Source organism: Pleurodeles waltl, chromosome 5 (genome assembly GCF_031143425.1).
Source record: "Pleurodeles waltl isolate 20211129_DDA chromosome 5, aPleWal1.hap1.20221129, whole genome shotgun sequence".
Taxonomy (NCBI): domain Eukaryota; kingdom Metazoa; phylum Chordata; class Amphibia; order Caudata; family Salamandridae; genus Pleurodeles; species Pleurodeles waltl.
In genome coordinates, this window is record NC_090444.1 from 1,732,319,251 (window position 1) to 1,732,342,837 (window position 23,587).

General features: G+C 44.5%; 1 protein-coding gene across 1 annotated transcript in view; it reads left to right on the plus strand.

Moving 5' to 3' along the window:
- LOC138296719 (cytochrome P450 2K6-like) overlaps positions 1–23,587 on the plus strand; it is a 419,360-nt gene that overhangs the window by 241,951 nt on the left and 153,822 nt on the right. The window contains exon 4 of the mRNA XM_069236120.1: positions 11,102–11,262. Coding sequence (XP_069092221.1) covers positions 11,102–11,262 — 161 coding nt within the window. The remainder of the gene's footprint in view (positions 1–11,101; positions 11,263–23,587) is intronic.

Here is a 23,587-nt window from a genome sequence, read left to right on the forward strand (position 1 = left end):
TGACCAAATCAACCACCACATCTCTGTCCAAATGTCCAAATAACCGTCACGGCATGCCACATGTCAAGTAAACTCACCTGGGGCCACAGTCTTTGGAAATGGCATGTGAAGTACTGGGAACTGACAGCACTACAACTCCCAGAAGGCACTGTTCCACCATTGAGAAAACTGGAACAGTGCTCTAAATGTAAAATGTCTTGCATGTAAAACTTACAATCAAAGTAACCCATCTTGAATGCTCCAACATTTAACAGTGCATGCCAATGACAGCAATGCAATAGCCCACTACATTACCATTGCAAGCAAAATACAGCTACAGCTGTGTCCCCTATCAAACTGCCCTGTGAGAAAAGCTTTATAACAATGTCATCTACACACCTGGGAGGGGACACCTAAATGGCACCTGTAGTAGATTTAGACAGAGGCCCAGGTCAAATGGTAAGTCCTATATTGTGTGTCAGCTTTGACACAATTGTGCATTGTTAAGCTTTTAGTCGAATCAATGATGCCATACACTTTACTAGGAGAGAAATGTACATTGTCATGTCTTCCCTCAGACAAAATATGAGGGTATCAGTAGTCATTTCATTTAAACACCAACATACTCCAAGAGCTTGGAGCATGGTGTATGCAATTGCAAATCTCTATGTCCCACTTTTGTCTAACTAATATTTTGAAGCAGCTGTCATTGTCATTTCAGAGGATCATGTAGAGGCATTGTGTGTATCTCACACACCATGTTTTGTTCTCAAAGTTATACATCACTTGTTGCACCACTTACAGAAACTGTGTGTCCACTTCTCCTACAGGTAACCTTACCTTTCTCAGCATGGAGGGGACACCGGAGCCTGCCACTGCCCCTGTGGATGAAGGCAAGGAAAACACCCCTGGATGTTTGGACACTAATGATGAAGCAGGCCCATCTGGGACACCTGGTCAGTCAACAACTGTCAGCCTCACCCTGCCCACATCGACTCCTCCCAGCGCTGTTGCATCCACATCAGAGGCAACCATTCACCCCCAAGCCTGTATCCCAAGGACAGTTTTTTCCCTTGTGTGCCCCCAGTACAGGCACCTGAGTCTCCCATTGTCACCCCTGACAGTGATGGTCCTGCTACCAGTGGCACAGGCACATGCAGATAGGGTGCAGGGGAGGGATGGTATGTGCCAGAGGATGAGGACTCAAAGGGACACAACTGACCAGGAGACCATCTCCCAAGACTTGGGAGCATACCAAAATTCCAAAGGCATTATGGTCGAGGTGATGGGGGAGATCCAACAGCTGCAGAGGGACAATTACTAGGAAACCATGCAGCAGTGGCAGGCACAAAATGCCATTCTGTCTTCCCTTGCTGGGATGCTGAGGGTCATGAACACTAACCTGAATAGGTTTTGTACCCAATATCAGGCCTCTTTCTGCTAGCAATAAAATATCAGGCCCTTCTACATCTGTGGCTGCTAGTGAAACGGAGGTGCTGCCAGGGGAAGGGAATGCTTCAGACATCTTACCCTCTGTAGCTGAAGAACTCCTCTGCAAACATGTATATCCAGAAATCCAGGAGGAGCAGATGCCAAGACCAAACTCACTGCCAGGAAGTGAGCCTCTACTGATTGTTTCCCCTTGTGTGCCACAGATACACCCTGTTGACTGTTCTGAGACCTAAAACCTGAAACCTAACTAAATTTTCCTAAGGTGCAAGGACACTGGACTTGTTTTTCCAAATGGTGTAGCAGTTACCCTGATGATTTCATCCACCATGACTGAACCCTTCAGTGTTTACTTTGTGTCATTTCCGTTTCAAAATACTCATTTTGTGTGCACTCCCCAATAAATACCACTTAACAGATCCTGTGTAAGTGTAATGTATTAACCATTTACAACTGCCATGTATGACAACTATTGTAGCAGGATGTTCCTATCTGATGTTATACCTTTGATATGGTCATCAAACATGTACTGGGTGACCTAGACACATATGGCATTGGGACTGTAACATAGACATGACACAAATCACCTGTATTGTACATCCCCACACATTTACTTGGAGAATGGCAATCAGCAAATAGTAAAGTACTGCTTTGGACTTCAATCTTTCAAATGAGGTGTGATTCACTACCAACAGACAGAAAAATGAAGTTATGGGCATGTCAGTCTTTCACTATCACGGAGGCAACCAGATTGGTTCAATGTATCATTAGCTAAAGCCTTAACAAATATGCATACCTTAGCTTAAAAATCACCATACCACATGAAATAGATAGAGGTCAGTACTGATCTCCCCAGTCAGATCTTCCACTTACCATGGTCAGGTACCTGTAGGCTTGCCACCCACCTATGTCAATCTTCAGAGACATGCACAATGGTCTGAAAAGCTAAAAGACACTGGCAGCTATGTACAAGTTAGCTTATATACAACAAAAACTATTATGATGATAGAGGGTCTGAATACCACATCATGACATATGTTTGACACAAATGGACATACACATGACACCATTTGAGCCATCTCCAAAGACAAACATGTCTTTTTTTGTGGAAAAGGACACTTCCATCCCACTTCCTGACAATCTTGGCATAGAACGCACACATCACAAATCTCATGCTAAACAGTATCTGGTTCAATCCATGTCCACTTCACATGTCAGTCTGCAAATCCCATCTGCCTGTGACACTGACTGAGATTGCCAAATAAGGATGAGCCAAACAGCCAATCTGCAAATCTGTGACTGACAAAGATACAATATAAGACAGAGTGGAGCACATACATCACATTTTCAAATCATAAGTACAAATGTGACTTTGATTGTGCATTTTCAGAACAGTAGACCACATGTATATAAGTGCTGGACACAACTCCAAGTAACAATCTGCATGAAAATCTGAGTCATGGGCTTTGGAGCCACTTAAGACCTCACTGATGGTGGTAAAAAGAACTTTACAGGGCATGCTTAACCTAAATAATACCCCATGGAAACTCTATTGTAACATCACATCACATACCTTGAGTCAGGTGAAGTACTGACTGATGAGATCTGCCCTGGTGATTCCAGCATCATCCTGATCATGTTCATCCTCACTTGGCAAATCTGCATTTCCACTCACAGGATCTGGTGGCTCCATCTTATCTGGTATGAGTGGTATTTGAAGTCTGAGGGCAAGGTTATGGAACATGCAGCAGGCAACAATAATTTGACAAACCTTGTAGGGTGAGTAGAGGAGGGCTCCTCCAGACTTGTCTATGCTGCAAAATCTTGCCTTCGGGAGCCCAAAATTCTGCTCCACGACACACCTTATCCTTCTGTGGGCCTCATTGAAGTGGACTTCCCCTGGTGTCAATAGCCAATGACAGTTTGGGTAGCCGGAGTCCCCTGTAAGGTATAGTTACACCAATACAAGCTCTAATCATCAACATCCACATATATGATAGCAAGAAATATGGTTCAGATACATATGACATATCTGTCTTACCAACCAGCCAAGCCCTCTTTGTGTATAGTTGTGGCATCAGCAGTGGGATATTGCTGTTCGGCATGATGAAGGCATCATGGACTGATCCAGTATACTTTGCACAAACTCGTGAAATGTGGAGGTCAGCCAAACACACCATTTGGACATTGATGGAGTGGAAGTTTTTCCTGTTGCTATATACCCATTCATAAGCACTTTGGGCAACCAATGCTACATGGGTGCCATCTTTGGCTCCAACCAAATGTGGAATGTGCCCAAAGCATAGAAATCTGCCTTTACATGAGCCAAATCCTCATGATGGGGAAATCTGATATAGCTGTCCAGGTGTTCAGTACAGCCTTCAAAAAGCAGACTGGACATTGGCTGAGACATCCCTGCAGTTAGGGCCACTGTATTCAGAAATGACCAAGTGGCTAGGAAATGTAGCACTGACAGGACTTGAACAATGGGAGGTGTGCAATTTGGATTGCAAATGGCAGGCATTAGATCTGGCTCCAACTTTTGACAATGATCCATGTTGTCTGCCTATACTGCCGACATATTTGGATTACATGTCACTCCTCCATGGTCTGCAGGTCTGCTAGTGGACACTACACTGGAGGTTGTCTTCCTCTCCTCATGCCAGGGTAACTATGGGGGACAACACCAGAATGTATTTGAAAGAATCATTCTATACATCATAAGTATCTTCATATTAACATCACACATAATTCAAAATCATGTTACATGAAACATTGAAAATGTGGTATTCAGCACATAGCTAGGCAAATTATGACTGTTTACTTTATTCAAGTCCCCTAAACCCTTGCATGTTCTTTATATGGAAAAACATGTCACCAACAGTAAAAGTTCATGAACCTAGTTGACATGTAAAACATATTTATTGCACTTATACTATGTTTAGATTGTCAGTAGTATGGCGACAATACTGTTTCATTTACATAACCCAGAATACCTAATTTTCACATCATCTAATAATGACATGCACATTGATACCTGTAAACATAAAGCCAGCACTTGACACATGATCATAGATATGATTTGTTAGTAAATGGCGCCCATTTCATTATTTAAATGTACATATGAGCCTTAAAATGGCAGCTGCCTGATCTACTCTATTGGACATCAGGAAGTGACTTGACTCTGCCGGTGGATGTCGTCATGGCTGTAGGCAGTTACAACCGTGGTGGACATTACCATTGGAACACATTGCTATCCTTGGTGGACTTGGGTCAATGGAGACATCTGTCGGTGGTGACGGTCCTGTATATGGTGGAATGGACCACCATCTTCTGCAGTATCTCTCACTTGACTCCTGACACTGCTGCCAGCAAGACTTCCACTCCTTGAGCTGCTGTGTACTGCCTCTGGGAGCAATCATGCCACATCCTTCAGGTGATATGGCCTCTGTCTTCTCTCCAGAAGAGCTGTACAAGCTTGTGGAGGAGGTCCTATCCTTGTGTGAATAGCTATATGATGCACCAGAGGAGCAGATGAGTCCAATGCCAAACCAGTGGGTGAAATGTAGAGTGTATGTTGATGTAGTTGAAATGTGCAGGAATGAAGGCTTGAGCTACTATGTGTGGGCAGATGGACATGTGCAGAGAAAGATTATTAGCTCTGATACATAGTAGGTAGTGTGTGATGTATGTAGCCTGATCCACAAAAACACATTACAGCATTTACATTAATGGTGGTGTGACAAATGGTTGTTGTCCTGTAAAACTTTAAGAACATTCTTGTGGTCTGGTCATATGTTTCTAGCCAACACCTGGTACTGGTTTTGCATGTTGTATGGCTACCTGCATTAACTGAAGTGTTCACCCTACTTGTTTTGGGATGATGCATGTGGACATGACTTTTTCCTCTTGTCTGTCTCATCCACACAGGTCAACACCAATCAGAAAAGGGGATGTGGTGTGCCATCACCAAGAAAGTGCAAACCCTTGGTGTCCACAGCTGAAGGAGCACCCACTGTAGGAAGTGGTAAAAGGACCTGAGACACTGGGCCCAGAAGACCGCAGAAGCCCAGCTGGGGATGTCCTTCCATGGAAGAAAGGGTGCCCGTTGAACCTTGGCCCCCCTAATGGCCTGCATATTGACCTACTCTGATTTTTATGGGTGTGTGAGGGCAGCACAGCAGCCACAAGGGTGTAAGCACAGAATTAATGCACTTACATCCGTTTGCCAAGTCAGTGTACGCAACATGCTGTCTTTTGTTTAGCATTTGATAAGGTTCCTTTCCTGGAACATGACCTCAGGTCATGTGAGTTTGTGTAGTTTGGTGTCTGTGTTATGTGGAAATCAATGTTGCCACATTTTCCCATAGCTTGGTTGTTGTTTTACAATGTTGCTGTGAATAGGGAAGCAAATTCATGTTAACAAGTCAGCATGTGATGGAATGGTTAGTGTGATAGCTGTACTGATTGTATTATTGTTGTGAGATAGGTGGCTTATGTGGTGTGTGGCATAGTTGTTATATAGGGGTGTGGATTGTATATTGTTGTGACATGATATTGGCACTAACCTGGTTCTACCTGGGGGTGTAATGCACCTAAATGTAATATTAGTGATATGTATAGTGTGATGTAGGTGTATGAAAAGAATGTGATATCCCTATCTCTCTCTCTGTTTTCCAGCATCAGCAGGTGAAGGAGACGGGGCACAGCCGAGTGGGGAAGTTGCTGGCCATGGGACTCCAAGTCATGATACCACAGACACCGAGGGACCCAGTGGCCCAGAGGCATGGGAGTGCCATGGGGAGACAGAATCCACATCATCGTATTTGGAATCCTCCACCAATGCATACTCCCTGGTGGTGGCGGACTCATCTGGGACCATGCTGTACCAACTCTGTCTACAACCCCCCTTTCTACCACCGCCCTCCCTTTTGCTCCCCACCCAGTTGGCTGTGCCCACTCACCAAAGACGGTGGGCGTCTCCTTTGCTGCTGTCACCTCTGCCCCAACCACTGTTAGCCCTGCTGTCCTCACTGAGGAGGCTATTGACTTCCTGAGGTCCATCTCTGTGGGTCAGTCGACCATCCTGAATGCCATCGAGGGACTGGCAATTCAAATCCAACAGATTAATGCCTTCCTGGAGGGCATTCACCACAGTAGACCCACAGACATCCACCCCTGTCACCACACCCGCAGGCACTACAACCACTGACACTCCTATATGCAGCACATCCACTATACCTGCAGTCACCACCCCAACAGACAACCACCCACCCAACACAGCAACTCCCAGCACCTCCACCCCACCTCAGCCCAAGACACATAAGAGTCCTCACTCACCCACGCAACAGACACCCACCACCCACAAGCATACCTCTCACAAACATGCACCCAAGACATGCACACCAACACCTCAGACAACATCTCCCTCCACACCCAAACCTTTTTGCTATGACTGTCCCTGTGTGTCTAAAAAATCTTTCCTTTCAGAGTTTTCCCTTTTCCCTACTCCTCTCTGCCCCATGAAACCACTAAATATTCTGTTTCCCTCCCCAAGTCTGTCTCTTCCACCTCTGTGGCCTGCCCTAGCCCCCAGCAAGTGCTGTTGCCCCTCCTCCCACCAAGAAGTCTACCCCTCCCAAGACGACCCAACCCTCCCGGAAGCCTTAACCTACCCCCCAAGACAAATCCCAAAGCCCCCTACCTTAAAGCTAAACCGAAAGACCTCCATCCACCACCCCGCAAGATAATCCCTGAGGTGCCTGCCTGCCCCCTTGATGCCGCTCCCTGTGGAAGTTACATGGCAGTAAGGAGTCAAGTTCGGGGCACCCACATGTGCAGTGTATGTACTAAAGTTACGACTATGGGCTGGCTTATGGCCTTTAACTTTTACAATGATTATTTGAAAATATAATCAAACCAACCAGCTGTTGGTTTCCTGTTTACATCTTTGTCCTACATTTCTTTTTCTAGGGTAGAGTTGTTCCTGGCTGACATTGGTTGTGTGTGAATATTTGTGTGTGTGTGATGCTTGGTCTCAATGTAGTGTATGGCCTGTATGTGTGGATGTGTGCAGTGCTTTTGTCCCTCAGTGATAGAGTGTGTGTTGTGTGATGGCCATGTGTATGTTGGAAACATGTTATTGTCATGATATTGAGTGGTGTTTGTTTTGACGTGTTTGTTGCTTTGTTGTATGGCTTTGTGTGCTTTGATTGTGTGCGTGTGTAATTTTGTGCATAGTATGATGAATCGATCGGTAAGTTGTATGGTTGTGTAATTGTGTGTGTTCATTCACTGTTAGTTGCACGTTGTATTGTATGTGTTATGTGTCCTTGGGTAGTGTATATTGTGAGTGCTTGCCAATGTGTTAATGATGGTGTGGTTGTGGTGTTGTGATGTGTTTTGGTGTTGTTTGGTATTGTGCGAGACTAGGTCTGTGCTGTCAGTGCATAAGTGTGTGTTTTTGATGTGTGTGTGTGTGTGTGTGTATGTGGTGGCCGGAGTGTGTGTATTGTGTATATGTGGTTGTGTGTGTGGCTGTATGTGAGTGTGTGTGTGTGAGTTTACAGTTGCATGTGAGTGTAGCCCTCACACCCTCTCCTGATGGAACGTTGTGAACGTGTATAAAAATTGAAAATATACAGCAGTAACAGGTAAACGTGTGTGCCTACGGTTGCTGTCGTTGTTGAAGATTCCAAAGTCTTTGGATGAGCAGGAGCAGCGGGATGATGTCTAGTTTTTGTTCCATGGTGGCGCCGAACAAGTATGGCTTCCTGAAGGTGAGTGCAACATTTTATAGAGTCTGTTTCTGCCTCGGTTTCCGTGGTGGAGATACCATGGCAGAAACATTGGCAGTGTGCAGCCTCATAATCTGTCTGGTGGAAACATGGTCTCCGCCGGCTTATAGGTGCCTTCCATCGTCCATGGCAGTCTGACAGCAGTGGCAGTGCCAGCAGTGCTTTGGCTGTATTCTGTTGGGAATACCGCCATAGTCATAAATCGTTGGTCTTCTCCACCAGCCTGTTAGCGATACGATCGCAACCGCCAACATGGCCAAACTTGTAACGAGGCCCTCTGTCTTACAAGCACTGGGTATACTAGGCACTAATAAGTAAGTTGGGTATTGCCAATCGAATGTATCCAATTCAACAAGCAATTTGTATAGGGTTAAAACACTGGCACTGAGGTCTGATTAGTAGGCCCCAGCGCACTCTCAGAGATGAAAAGCCAGCAGCATCATTCCAAAAATGTAGGGGAGCACATGCATCACGAGGCATTTCCTTGCATGTTGCAATTGAGCTTCATCAATTTAGTACACCCAGATTGTTTGCTTTTTTTTACCACCAGTTTTGGACTTTTTACTCTTGTGTTTTACTACTTGTGCCTCACCTATGGTAAATGCATAGTAAATCAACTGTGTCTGTTTACTGCCAGTGCTTAAGTTAAGACCATGCAACACAGCTAGAGTAAGGGGCGTTTGGCATGCGCAAGAAAGACTATTGTTGTGGTCAGCTCAATAACTGCACACAGATAACCTGTCACAGAAGGGACTTTTCAAGGTTAGCTGTTGACCTGGGATAGGTCTTATAAACATTAGTAGGAACTCAGATGTAAAGTCAGTATGATTTACTGTTTTGTCTGCAGTGACACTATTGTACAGGAAGGGAGGAAACTGCTTTAGAGTACAGTTTCAATTCCTTCTGGACTATAAAGTCCTGTGAGGCATGAAAATGGGGTGAAAAGTGTCTCCGGGTTGAATATGCAGGTCCCAAGGTCGTATATGTACACCTTATGGGTTGTCCAAAATATTCATATTTCTCTGGCTTAGCTCAGGATCACGTTACAGACCTTTTGTCACCCCGCTGGTCCAATTTAATTACTCTGCTTCTCAACAGAGGGATCCAAGGCCTCTCCAAACAAACAAAGTAATTAACAGTTCTGTTAATTTGCACTGTAGCAGGGTTGGAACAGCCAAGGTCCACTGAACCAACGAAGAAAAGAGAAGATGTCTCTTCTGAAGGGAGTGGAAAGGGCATCTATAGCAACACACACCGAAAACATACAAATCTTCACAGTATAGAGTGACTCACTACAGTTACCCTTAGGAGAACCAATCAGGATTAAACATTTCATGATAACTTGATGAAGGCCCACTTCTCAGACATTGCACATTGGACAATTCTGCTGCATGACCTTCAAGAGAAATCTTGTAGCAGAATAATACATCATAGTCAGCGAGTACTCAGTACAGATGCAGTGATTCATCATTCAGCTTTTCAAGGGACCCATATACAGAAACTAAAACAACAAACTGACAGTTCTAATTAGCACATACAGTTAAAACTTGGCTCCTAAACAAAGAAAAAGAGAAAATGTGTGCAGCACCCAAAAGAACAGTTCGTTTTAGCATGAGCCATTTCAATTTAGGCCTGCATTAACTATGGTCAACTTTAAAGTGAAGATCACATTTTATGATAAATGCATGCGTAGTGCAGATTCATGTAAATGTTTAGCAAAGCATACAATAGAGACAGGGCATCATATTCTGGTGGCTGTCAACTCATCAACTAGATTTTTGTTGGATTGGCTAAAGTGCTAGGTCAATGCCAAGGACTGACATGTAGGAATTCAGGCCTGAGTTGCAATGGGTGCAGTTCACACATTGTACGCAGACACTGGAGGAGATTCTGTATTAGAGCCCTGGCAGAAACTTTGTTAGTAGTGAGAGTGTGTCTGCAGTTCGCTCACACATTTTGATCTCAAACCAATAGAGTGCATAATTTAATGAAAGGGACATTGAAGCAGATTACAACTGGGTGTTGAGTGTCGAGCACTTGTTAGTAGTACTATTTATACTTGACTCAGCCATAATTAAAAAGGGTGCCTAGAACACTGCTACACATAAATCTCCCCACCAGCTTCTTTTCGGACTGCCTACATATGTGCCTGATCCATCAGAGAGTCAGGCGTCCAAGAAATCAAATCTTCGTCTCGTACAGGAACTTACGGAGAGCAGCAAAATATAGCTGGAGACCCTCAAAGCTCTAAAGCTGAGGACTTACCAATTGGATAATCGTGAGCGGGAAGTGGTAGTGGAAAAAACGCATGGAAGACTATTAGCGCCTAGCATATCTGTCTCCAGTTCAAGTCATTGATTCTAAAGCCGAAGAACTGCCACTCTTGCCAAGATCAATTAAGAACCTTCCTATGTCCCTCACCTCAGGGAAACTGCATTATGTGACCAATGCTCTTCAACCCACCTCAGACACCACCAAGTTCCAAGCCCAGTCTGGTACTGGTGTCTGACAATGTATTTTAAGTAATAAAAGCCCCCATATGTAAAAAGTGTAGTGTAAGTTATGCCAAAATTGGATGACCTATACAGTCACAGAGTTCCTCAGTGACTTAACAACATTCTTACAACATGTTGTAGGGATATGTTATTGCATATAGCTTTGGGTATGTGAGGACACCAAGATGGTTATTTAAAGATATATTAAATGGTACAGATACATTAATAACTGGTTAGAAAATGTATGGTAGAAATGTTTCTATACAATATGGCAAACAATATATCAATGCATTGCTAGACAATACATGTATTATAAATATATACATAGCATATTGCCATGTCATACAATAAGAATCTTGTATTATTTCTAATATATCACAGGGAAGCCATTTGATGTTGCGGTAATAACGAATGCTGCTGTTGCCAATATCATTACATCTATAGTGCTTGGGCATCGCTTTGACTACAACCACCCCGCATTACTGAAGCTCACAAAGCTGGTAACTGAAAACTTAAGAATGGTCGGATCTCCTATGGTAACTGTGAGTACACCTTTATTTTCATTATACATGGAAAATGTGTTTCTGCATCGCGTGAGGCCTTTTGCGCCTCGCAAACTGTGTTTTTCGCCGTTTGCGAGGCGCAAAAGGCTACCTACATCTGGCCCATAGTTTCCGAAATTTTGCATCTTTTGATAACCTAATGATACTGACTCCTAGAGTGAGAGATTATGGCCAGAAGAGAGTAGTGATGGTTAGTACATTCTCCCCTAATAGTAAAGATGTCAAGGAAATCATCCTGAGACTATGGACAATGTTAACTGGTTTGTGTACAGAGCCCCAGCTCTTTTCATTCAAGAAGAATAAGAACATTAAAGACTATGTAGTGAGGGCATATGGGGAAGATACTAGGAAGACAGACATTGACACTATGTGGGGACTTCCAGTTGTTGTAGGGCATTAACGATGCAGGAATTGTTCTTTATGTGCATTCACAGGAGACACCAAAGAACGGAAAAATTAAGAAAGGGTCTTTTGTTGAAAGCACTTTCAAATGCTAACATGCTAAATGTAATTCACATAAACCAATGCAATTGCATGTTGATCTATGTGGGTCAGACATTCCAGATGGTCAAGCAACGCAAAGCGTAATACACAAGTCTGATAAGATGTGGAGTGGAGGGGGCCCCCTTGGTGAAACACTTCAAGGAAGAAGGACATTCAGCAGACAACATCTATAGGCAGATGGAGGAAGTAATTAATGTACCCACAAGAGGAGGAGATGTTGCGAACCTCTTGAACATCAAAACATTTAAATTGATGGACATTTTGTTGAGTATTAGCAAAGGACTTAGGGGGTCATTACAACCCTGGCGGACGGTGTTAAAGCGGCGGTAAGAGCGCCAACAGGCTGGAGGTCTTTTTTTCAGTATTATGACCATGGCGGTTACCGCCATGGTCATCCACTGCTTCACCGTTCCGGCCGCCAGGGCGGAGACCACCGCTGGGCTGGAGACCTGGGTCTCCAGCCCAGTGGCCGTCACAATACCGCCGCCAGTATTTTGACCCGGCTTACCGCTGTGGATTTCCAGCGGTAGGAACCGCCATGAAATCCATGGCAGTAAGCCCTATCAGTGCCAGGGAATTCCTTCCCTGGCACTGATAGGGGTCTCCAACACCCCCCACCCCCACCCCGACTTCCTCCACTACACCCCCCACCACCCCTGCCACCCCCCAAAGGTGGCAGGGCCCCCCCACCCCAACATCACATAACTCACACACACACGACACGCAGGCAGGCATCACCAACACACATAAACGCACACACACCAACATACATGCCTACATCCACAAACTCAGTCAGACACGCACACCCATATACAGACATACACGCACACATCCAAACAGACATACATACAGACATACACACACTCATTCCCAAATCACGCAACACACCCACAAGCATACACGCACTCACACCCCCCTCTACATACACAGACGCACACCCCCATGCACCCACACAACACCCCCCACCCCCTCCCCTAACGGACAATCGACTTACCTTGTCCATCGATCCTCCGGGAGGGGACGGGAGCCATGGGGGCTGCTCCGCCGATACCACACCGCCAACAGAACACCGCCGCGCCGAATCACAGTTGGTACGGTGCACAAGGTCCTTGCCCAGTATTGATAGGGAGTTGACCTATCATGAAGGAAGTTTTACTGTATGATCTCCAGATGACTTAAGGTGGGGAGGTGTTGCCTAGTTAGTGCAAGTGGATTTTTTGTCATTGCCATGTGAGGCTTTGTGGCAACTTTGATCTTATGATGTACTTACAGGAACGCCCTATTCACATGGAATGTGGGTCACTGTGGTTACCCCTAGATTAGCTTGTTACCCCCTGACTGGTGAGTTACATTGGTTAGTTCTGACTGTCTCGCGCCACAATTACTGTGTGGCCTTTGGCCCGGAAGATTATTTTCGGCCCTGAGAGACAATATGGGCAGCCCCAGGCAGATAAAGCATACTTGCTGAACCTCTACTGAGGTGATAGTGGTTTTTGGACATTTGGGGCCATATTTATACTTTTTGACACACAACTGCGTGACGCAGTTGTGCGTCAAAAATTGTACCGCCGGCTAGCGCCATTCCTACGCACCATGCGGGCGCCTTATTTAAGGAATGACGTTAGCCGGCGCTGCGGACTGGTCTGAGTAAAAAAAAAAATTACTCAAACCAAGCAGCGCCGGCATAGGGGAAAATGGGGTTTGTGCGTCAAAAAATGGTGCAAGTCAGGTCTGAGGCAAAAATCATGCCTGAAACCGGACCTGCACCATTTCTTGATTCATAACCCCCATTGAAATGACTCTGGTCTTAGCAAAGAGATGAGTCATGGCCCCTTGCCTAATGGCCATGCCCAGGGGACCTCTGTCCCCTGGGCATGGTCATTGGGCACAGTGGCATGTAGGGAGCCCCAAATTAGGCCCCCATGCCACTTTAAAAAAAAAAAATACTTACCTCAACTTACCTGTACTTACCTGGGATGGGTCCCCCCATCCATGGGTGTCCTCCAGGGGTGGGCGAGGGTGGCAGGGGGTGTCCCTGGGGGCAGGGAAGGGCACCGTATTTTAAGGCCTACCCTCTCCTGTGCGTCAAAATGACGCTGGGGTATAAATGAGGCGCACAGGCCTTAAAGTCATTTTTTGGGCAGGAACCCCATTAACGCAAGGCAGTTTCCTGCATCCAAAAAATTACGCACACAGTGGCATTTTGACATCCACGGGGTCGGGTGTCAGAGTATAAATATGGGGCAAGGTTTGCGCCGAATGTGCGTCAAATGTTTTGACGCACATTCGGCGACAACAGAGTATAAATATGCCCCTTGATGAGACACAACTAATAATTGTGAATAAGCACACCTCCAATTTGGTCTGCGTTCTACTTGTTGGAGGCAGACTCAGACAGATGAGGGGAGCACATCTGCTACGTTCTTTGAACTTTCTGCTGGTACGCAGCGGGTTGAGGTTCTGTGGATTAGTTCCGAGTGGCGGCAAATGAAGAATTGATTATCCACATTTACTTGGACAAAATGTAATTGGGGGTTTATTAGGAGCTGTTGGGACGTACTTAGGTATTGTTTTATGCAGAGCGGGTAGAATTAATGAGTTAAACTTCAGTTCACATTTCCTGCGGTGAGATAAACAGATACCTTATTTTGACTGGAGTGGTGTCAGGCTACCTTAAGCTCTATGTAAGTGATGACATGCAACTGCTTATTGGATGGTAGTGCATTTATAATGGAGGTTGACACTACAGCTTTAATTTGCTATATTTTAGTGGACTAAATTCGAAGTGGGCCCAAGGGAAATAAGCATAGACTGGCTGACATGAAGATGTATATGTAAGTGATAGAATGGCATACAAATGTTAACATGTTGGGCACAGATGTGAAGAGTGTTTCTCACACATAAGTCCATGGTGCGTGCCACACTTTGTTCTGTGGAATGGAGGCTGTTATTCCATTATGTTGCTTAGGATATTGCCCTCCCCCATGCTAGATACCATGGAACACTTGATAAGACAATTTTGTTGATATTTGACGACATTGTTAGGTTTATAGCATGAGAATACTGAAATGATAGAAAGCATGCAACACATGGTTGTAGTTCAGTTGTGGAGGGTTCATATACCCCTTGCAATGTGATTGTGATTAAGAGAGTGGTGACACCAGTGAGATATCCCTGCCTATTCCAGAGGTATGCTGGACAGAGGTGTGATTTCAGTTGTCTTTAGTTTTATAGTTGTAAGAGGTAGACAACAACGTCCTGAAGAGACCCCCACTGGTAATTTGGGGTTGTAATGTCGACAAATTTCTCCATATGGTTAAGGACTATCTTTTGAGAGGGGTGTAGCTTTGACATACAGGCACCCTCAATACCTGTGCCATTGGGAATATCATTTGGGAATATGCAGTGTATGTTTGTCTTACATGTTTGTAATTATGTAATTATATGTGAGCACTGCCTCGTCTGCACTTTTGGCGTTGCCTTTTCACATTCTCATTGAATGTAGTAGTGTACACTTTTTTATTAATAATTGGTGATAATCTAAATTCACAATATTAACATTACTAAATTTGACCGTGTCCAGCATGTGTATTCAAAACATGAATATTCAGTGGTAAAGGATTTATATTGATAGTAGAATGTATTTGAATCAAATAAGCCTAAGTGATTACAGGGCTGTTAGATGGATTTACCCTATAAAAAAGTCCCATGTGATCATTGTATGATATTTATTGATACCTGTAACAAGGGCAAAGCATTCAAAACTAGCCCTGGGCAGACCTTGTGAAGTTTCACTCTGCAGAAGTCCACAGAAGAACATAAAAAAATCCACAAGATTCCACGGTGTTCAGTGAGCAGGCAGAATATGGGCCTGTTGTGCTGCTCAAGCTCATTTTTAGCACTGGGAGCTTGTTATGCACTGTATAATCAGCGGAACTAGCACCACTCGCTGCAAGAGAGGGTGCTGCTTCTTTCTGCTGTTTGAGTACATTTGCAAACGGTTGCAACGTGCTGCAAACGCCCATGTTGAGAAACCTCATCCGGAATGTGTTCTAGCACCTGAAAATCGCACTAGGGTTGCAAACTCTTTCTCTTTCTCGTCAACTAAACATTGGTCAGCTGTGCATGAGAAAAAACTCTGCCACACAGTAGTTGGCAGTGTTTTGCCAGAAGTCTACACTCCAAACAGAACGTAGAGTGGGCAAAACTTCACAAACTCTGTGGGTGGAGAGGAATGTTTCACCCAACCCTACTAAAAACACAAGTGGTACCCAGTGTTTCTCAATGGCTGTTGGGTGCCACCAACAATGATCTTGCCACTTGGCTACCACCAACAACAATAATCTCACTGTTGGCAATATTCAGTGTGAGCTATTTTCACAGTTGTTTTTTTCACTTCAGTGAACCCCAAATTGCCAGATGAATCTGGGTGGTTTCAGAACATATATTGACAAATAAACCTTTTTTACAGATGAGTCATCATACAGGCACCATGGCGGGCATCTTTTAATGTGAAACTTTAAAGAAACCCCACATTTAACCGGTTGCAAGCCTAATGTTAGCGGCATAATGCTGCCTGTTTCTTGCAGATGGCTCTCTAAAGGCTAGGTGTTCCAAAAGACAGTTTGCAAATTATGCACCAACATTTTGTGACCTATGTACTACTACTGCAACAGAAACAAGGTAGTAGATGGAATACTTTAATTCATCTCAGCTACTGGCAATCACTTGGGGCCATCTCCCAATCCATCATTTTTTGGCCACCATGCTACCTCAATTTGGACCCAACCATATGCAAATCAGCAATAACCCTGCTCTAATCAGAACAGTCCAATCTGAAGTGCCAAGCAAGGTCATACCAGAGCTGGACAACAAGTCACTATGACCCTTGTCACCCCTATTATGCGCTCATCAACCAGGTATAGCTTGATTCCAGTGGCACAGTGAGTACAGTAACCATGTCTGGGCATACCCATCACACTTAGGGCAGTGATTTCAACAACAAGTTGATGGATGGAATGCTTGAATTATTCTCAGCCCCTGGCAATGGACTGGACCACATCTCAATCCTTCATTTTTTGACCACCATGCCACCTCAATTTGGACCCAGCCATATGCAAATCAGCAAAGACCCTGCTCCAATCAAAACAATCCAGTCCAAACTGCTAGGCCAGGTCCTTCCTGAACCAGGAAACAAAAAACTCTGGACCTGTTTTACCCTTAGAATGGGCACATCAGCCAGGTATAGCTTGATTCTGGTGGTACAGTGAGCATGGGACTCACCTATGTGCATACCCGTTGAACTTACGGCTACAACTGCAACAACAAGGGATAAATGGAATCTGTGAAATAATTTTAGCCACTGGCAATTACTAGGGCTGCATCTCAAGCCATCATTTTTCATCCACCATGCTACCTCAGTTTAGACCCATTCACATGCAAATCAGTCTTGTCTCCACTCTAATCAGAACAGTCCAGTCTGAACTGCCAGGCCAGGTCTTCCCTGTACTGGAAAACAAGCAATTCAGGACTGGTTTTGCCATTATTATGCGCTCATCAGCCATGTATAGCTTGATTCTTTTGGCACAGTGAGCGTGGAACCCACATCTGGGCATACCTGTCGCATTAAGGGCAGCAATTGCAACAACAGCAAGGTGACGGATGGAATGCTTGAGCTAATCTCAGCCATAGGCACTCGTTCTGGACCGCATTGCAATCAATCATTTTTCACCCACAATGCCACCTGGTGATAACCTCTGATTTTGGCAACCAAACTGCACTCTGACAACTCTCTAGGGTCCAGAAGTCTCGGGTGCAACTTTTGATTCGGTCACCCAGGCTGCACTCCGGCTGCCTGCCGCAGTCAGGCAACCTTGGCCGCCCACCCACCAAGGAAGACTTCCTCAGCTTTTTGTGGCCCAGTGGACGTAATAGGAAGTCAGGCAACTAACTCTTGGAGTCACTTGTTACGTCTGAGGCTCGGAAATGAATTTCCACAAGTAGGATACAGCAAGCAAAGCCCTTTCTTTCTAGCCCTGGCAGCAGCAGGTGCAGTCCAGTCTTAGTGCACCTCTCTTTGCTGGATCCAGGGGGCAGCAGGTTAGTCCTTCTTCAGGCCACTCTCCAGTACTGATGTAATCTGATGACTGGCTGCCCAGGGTGCAACTTTTATGCCCAATTTGTGCCCTCAGAGAATGGGCTACCCTCCCATCTAGTGATTACTTCATCTTAAGTGTGGCATCTAGCTATCCCAAAATGCACCACTCTGCCCACTCTCAAGACGGCTGGACCCTTCTCTTGATGTGTGAAGCTCCCTAGTCCACACCAGAGTTGTGGCTACCTGAGGTCTACACGACCATGGAAAACCAGTTCAACAATTATTTTCCCCTCTCTGTCCTCAGGGCCAGTCTGTCTGAAACAACAAAATCCTCTCTCATGTTTGTCAGTCATTTGCCCTTCAAAGGCAGCTTCCCCTTTGACGTTCACCTTTTGGGTTCACACCCTTTTAGGCCTTCCTGCCAGGGAGAGATCAGACCTCTTCCAACAGAAAGCACTTTGTGTTTCTCCTTGAGAGTTGTTCACATCTCCCTCCAGGAAGGCAGAAGGCAGTCGCCAAGCAAGTAACTGTAAATGGTTACTGGAAAACTTTGGGCAACAAACTGGCTATTTACTAAAGTTGCCAATTGTGCAAAAGATATATTAAGCTTGACTTGCCCATCACATCTGGTTTAATGCAACAATTCTTTTGATAACTTAAACTTTCAAATTTAGTAGTCCATTTCAGAAGTTAGCACTACTGAGTTATCAGTGTGTAACTCTATACTCAGCAATGGGGATACTAGCATTTCCACAGTAAAACCGCAATGTGAGGTTTTTACTGTCAGGACATGTAAAGTTAAGAAACACATGTCCAGTTGTCCAGTTTTTAATATATTGCACCTTGCATATACAGCTCGTAGGCCTGCCTTAGGGGTGACTTGTAAATATTAAAAAGTAAGGTTTGGGATTTTTGGGGTACAACAATGTATGGCAATTGTGTGTGAACCAATCAGACATATTCTTTATACAGTAGATAGCATAGGGTACCCTATATTATTAGGTACATATATGTATGTTCTTTTTTCAATCAAGATTTTAACCAATTTAACTAAGTTGGATGTACTAGAGCGCATGCATTGGGTCCTGGTTAGCAGGGTTCCAGTGGACAGAGACCAAAAAGACAACATCATCCACTCAAAAAATGGGCTAGTGATGCAAAATGAGGCATTTTTTAACAACAGACTTTTCAGTTGTAAAATATTCCTTTGTGCATTCCAAAGGAGAGAGAAGAATACACCCAGACAGCCAATACAAAGCAGCTGAAACTGAAATTCTAATTGACTTGGTCACTGCTGAAGGCAAGACTAAAAGTTCCTTAGCCAAAGAAGCCAAGGACTGAAGAAGGGTGATCCAAGTCCCTTAGAGTATTTTTATAATAAAATATTTGCCTTGTACGGCACACACCCCATCCCATTTTAAACCTTAAAAAATGCTTAATGAAAACAAAATTTGATAGCATAGTGATGTGATCATAAGAGAAGTTCATTCTCATAATAATGAAGTGGAAAGGAGCAAAACTGATGGGTTGGACCATCAAACATACTCTGTAAGACCAAAAGTACATCATAACTTTTCATCCAGACATGGTCAGAATTCTTTTAAGAGAATCATTTAGAATGAACTGAGTAGCAAAAAAAAAGTGTCATACTAAAAGGGAAACAACGGATGTATTAAAACAAAATTCTTTGTTTTATAAATGTTCATTGTTAGAAATGGGGTCTTTGGTTGGCAGTAACGCTACCCCCTGTCCAAGCAAGGACCCTCACTCTAATCAAGGTAAAGGAGAATCACTCTCAGTTAACCCCCGCTCAACCCCTTGGTAGCTTGGCACAAGCAGGCAGGCTTAACTTCAGAAGCAATGTGTAAAGTATTTGTACCAACACACACGGAAATTCAGTGGAAACACTACAAAATGACACAACACAGGTTTAGAAAAATAGAGAATATTTATCTAAACAAAACAAGACCCAAATGACAAAAATCCAACATACACAAGTCAAGTTATGAACTTTCAAAGAGTAAGAGTCTTAAATCGTTTAGAAAACAGTGAGAACGTTGTTAGCGGACAAAAGTACCTGGGTAGTGTCAAAATACCACTGTACGGGCGAGTGTGCATCAGAAAAGGTCAGCGATGCATCAATTTCTTCCTTACAAGTGAGACTGTGTTCCTCCTCGGGTGATGTCGGCGTATGTAGTTTCTTCTCTCCATCTAGAGAGCGATGAGTCGACCCTTACAGGAACCTCGGGTCCGAGCAGGCTTTGCGTTGTTTCTCCGCGCCCAGTGATGTTGCATTGAAAATCCAGTTACACGGTATCACAAAACCACGCTGCAAAGGGTTTGCGTTGTTATCAGGCTCCGTTAGCGGGTGTTGCGTTTAATTTCTCCATCCGCGTTATATCGATCTTCCAGCAGCGATGCAGGTGGAGCGTTGATTTCAGCCGCAAAGCCAGCGGCGCGTCGTTTATCAGCCACGTCACAGAAGGTGCATCGAAAATGTCCTGCACAGCGATCTGTACGTGGATTTTCAGTCTTTGTCTGCCAGCTTCAACTTTCAAGGGCCCAGAAACTGGATAGGGCACCACTTGGCAGGGTAGGAGTCTCAGCAGAGAGTCCAGGTGCTGGCAGGTGAAGTCTTTGATGGCCCTGAGATTTCAACAACAGGAGGCAAGCTCAGTTCAAGCCCTTGGAAATTCTTCACAAGCAGGAATGCACTGCAAAGTCCAGTCTTTGTCCTCTTTAACAGGCAGAAGCAGAAACTGCAGGATAGCTCCACAAAGGCAGGGCAGCACTTCTCCTCAGCTCTTCAGCTCTTCTCCTTGGCAGAGGTTCCTCTTGATTCAGGAAGAGATCTAATTTTCAGGGGTCTGAGTGCTCTTCTTATACTCCTTTCTGCCTTTGAAGTAGGCGTACTTCAAAGGAAAGTCTCTCTTGTTTGTGAGATCCTGCCTTGCCCAGGCCAGGCCCCAGACACACACCAGGGTGTTGGAGACTGTATTGTGTGAGGGCAGGCACAGCCCTTTCAGGTGTGAGTGACCACTCCTCCCCTCCCTCCTAGCAGAGATGGCTCATCAGGATATGCAGGCTACACCCCAACTCCCTTTGTGTCACTGTCTAGAGAGAGGTGCAAACAGCCCAACTGTCAAACTAACCCAGACAGAGAATCCACAAACAGGAAGAGACACAGAATGGTTTAGGCAAGAAAATGCCTACTTTTAAAAAGTGCAATTTTCAAACACACAATCTCAAAAACAACTTTTCTAAAAGATGTATTTTTAAATTGTGAGTTCAGAGACCCCAAACTCCAAATGTCCATCTACTCCCAAAGGGAATCTGCTCTTTAATAATATTTAAAGGCAACCCCCATGTTAACCTATGAGAGAGGCCTTTTAACAGTGAAAACCAAATTTGACAGTATTTCATTGTCAGGACATATAAAACACATTAGTACATGTCCCACCATAAACGTGCAATGCACCCTGCCCATGGCAGGGCCTACTTTAGGGGTGTCTTACATGTAAGAAAAGGGAAGGTTTAGACCTGGCAAGTGGGTACACTTGCCACGTCGAATTGGCAGTTAAAACTGCACTCACAAACACTGCAGTGGCAGGTCTGAGCCATGTTTACACAGCTACTCATGTGGGTGGCACAACCAGTGCTGAAGGCCTACTAGCAGCATTTGATTTACAGTCCCTGGGCACCTCTAGTGCACCGTACTAGGGACTTACTGGTACATCAGATATGCCGATCATGGAAAGCCAATTACAGATACATTTTACATAGGAGCACTTGCACATTAGTCCAGGATAGCAGTGGTAAAGTGTCCAGATTAACAAAAACAGCAAAAACAAGGTCCTGTACACATCAACAACCTGGGAAACAGAGGCAAAAAGTAAGGGGAGACCATGCCAAAGATGCCAAGTCTAAGACTCACATACACAAATGTGATTTTGTTGTCAGTATGCATTTGTTAATGAAGGCTATCATCAAAATAATGTTACAAAGCACATTGCAAGGGGACCTATACCTGTAATATTGTGCTTTCAGTTGTGTATTTGAGTCAGTACATGTATGTGTGTGTGTATGAGATAGGATTGGCTGGTTAAGGTGGAGGGAGAGGGAGTGGGTCATGTGGTTGTGTCAGTATGTGTGCCACCTGCGTATGGGACTGATGTGTATGCTTGGTTGTGTGTTGTGGTTGCTGTGTGCATCATTCAAGTGAGTGCTGTTGTGTGGTGGTTGTTGTGATGTGTGTAGTTATGCTTGTGTGTGAGTGTGTTTGTGTAGATGAGTGCGTATTTGTGTTTCTTGTGGTTGTGTTATGTGTGGGTGCACTATTAATAGTGTGTGTATGTTGTGTCACAGATGCATGGCGATGTGTGTTTTCGGCATGTACATGTGGTGTTGTGGTGGAATGGCGATGAATAATAGTGTGTATGTGGTGTGCTGTGTAGTGTGTTGTGCAGGTGGACACATGGCTAAGGTACAGTGTGTGTGAATGTGTGTGGCTTACCTCTATTCCATAGCCACTGCCATTGCATGATGTCCATTTGGACCTGCAACGATATCCCTCTGTCAGAAATGTGCCACCAGTACACCTAATGTAGTACTGTAACACCTAAATATGGCCTGTGGCAAGGAAGGGCAGTTTGCGTGGCAGTCAGACGGCCAGCCGCAATACATCTAAATATGGTGGTCAGTACACCGCCTACTTGATGGAGTTCTCGGGTCCGCCACATTGACGGTGATGAAGCAGAAAATGAAGGTTTTGATCTATTAACGCTTAAACGTAGTGCTGAAATAATCATGTGTGACATTAACTGAATTAATAAAGATTGTACGGGGACAAATTGTGCCCTCAGAGTAGCTTGCCATCATTTATACGCGTGCTTTATATAACGTAGTGAATTAGAATTGCACTAATCCGACATAATCATAAACGTGTGCCACGATTTGCTTGTTTGAAATGCTTTAGCTTAGCATTACTTTAGCAGAGGCTTTGGCCTAGTTGCCTGGTCTCATGGTTTAGATGCTCGTATTTTTCCACTGTGCTATTAAACGTGTATCTTTGCTTGAAGCTGTACTTTTCCACAGAAGCTGTTCACATGCTTATCTTAAAGTTGGTGCCAGCCTGGCATATTTTCTCTTAAATTCAAGGTCGACTTGCAGGTGCGGACAATGGAGGCTCTGAGAGTAAGCTAATTGGAAAACAATGTTGCAAATTACGTACCCATGATAATGTATGCTTAAGTAAAAGCTTGAGAACTGTCGTTTCTGATTGGTCAATTTGAAGCTAACCTATGAACCCTCCAATGGAGACCCTACTGGATTCGAACTGATGTCTATAAAAATCAGGTGCACGAGAAGAAGGTAGCCATTTGCCCGCGATTATGAACATTTTGACTTCGTAGCTATTATGGCCCACATTGCTGCGACGCCATTTTGAGAGACTTTGATTCTTTCTCTAATCGAGAGAAAGAGACTTTAAATGATTCTTGCCCTAGAGACTGTAACTTTGATTTGATCCCTTTGCATGAAGTAATAGTTTTACCTTGCCACCGTGAGGCATTTGCCCCGTTTACCCCTGCCCCTTTGTCCCGTCCCATGCTGATCGAGTAATGTTACCCATGATGACCGAAGAACGGTACCTGTGAGACGAAGACTTCCTTGTATGCTGATCGTAATTGGTAAATATGAAAGGAA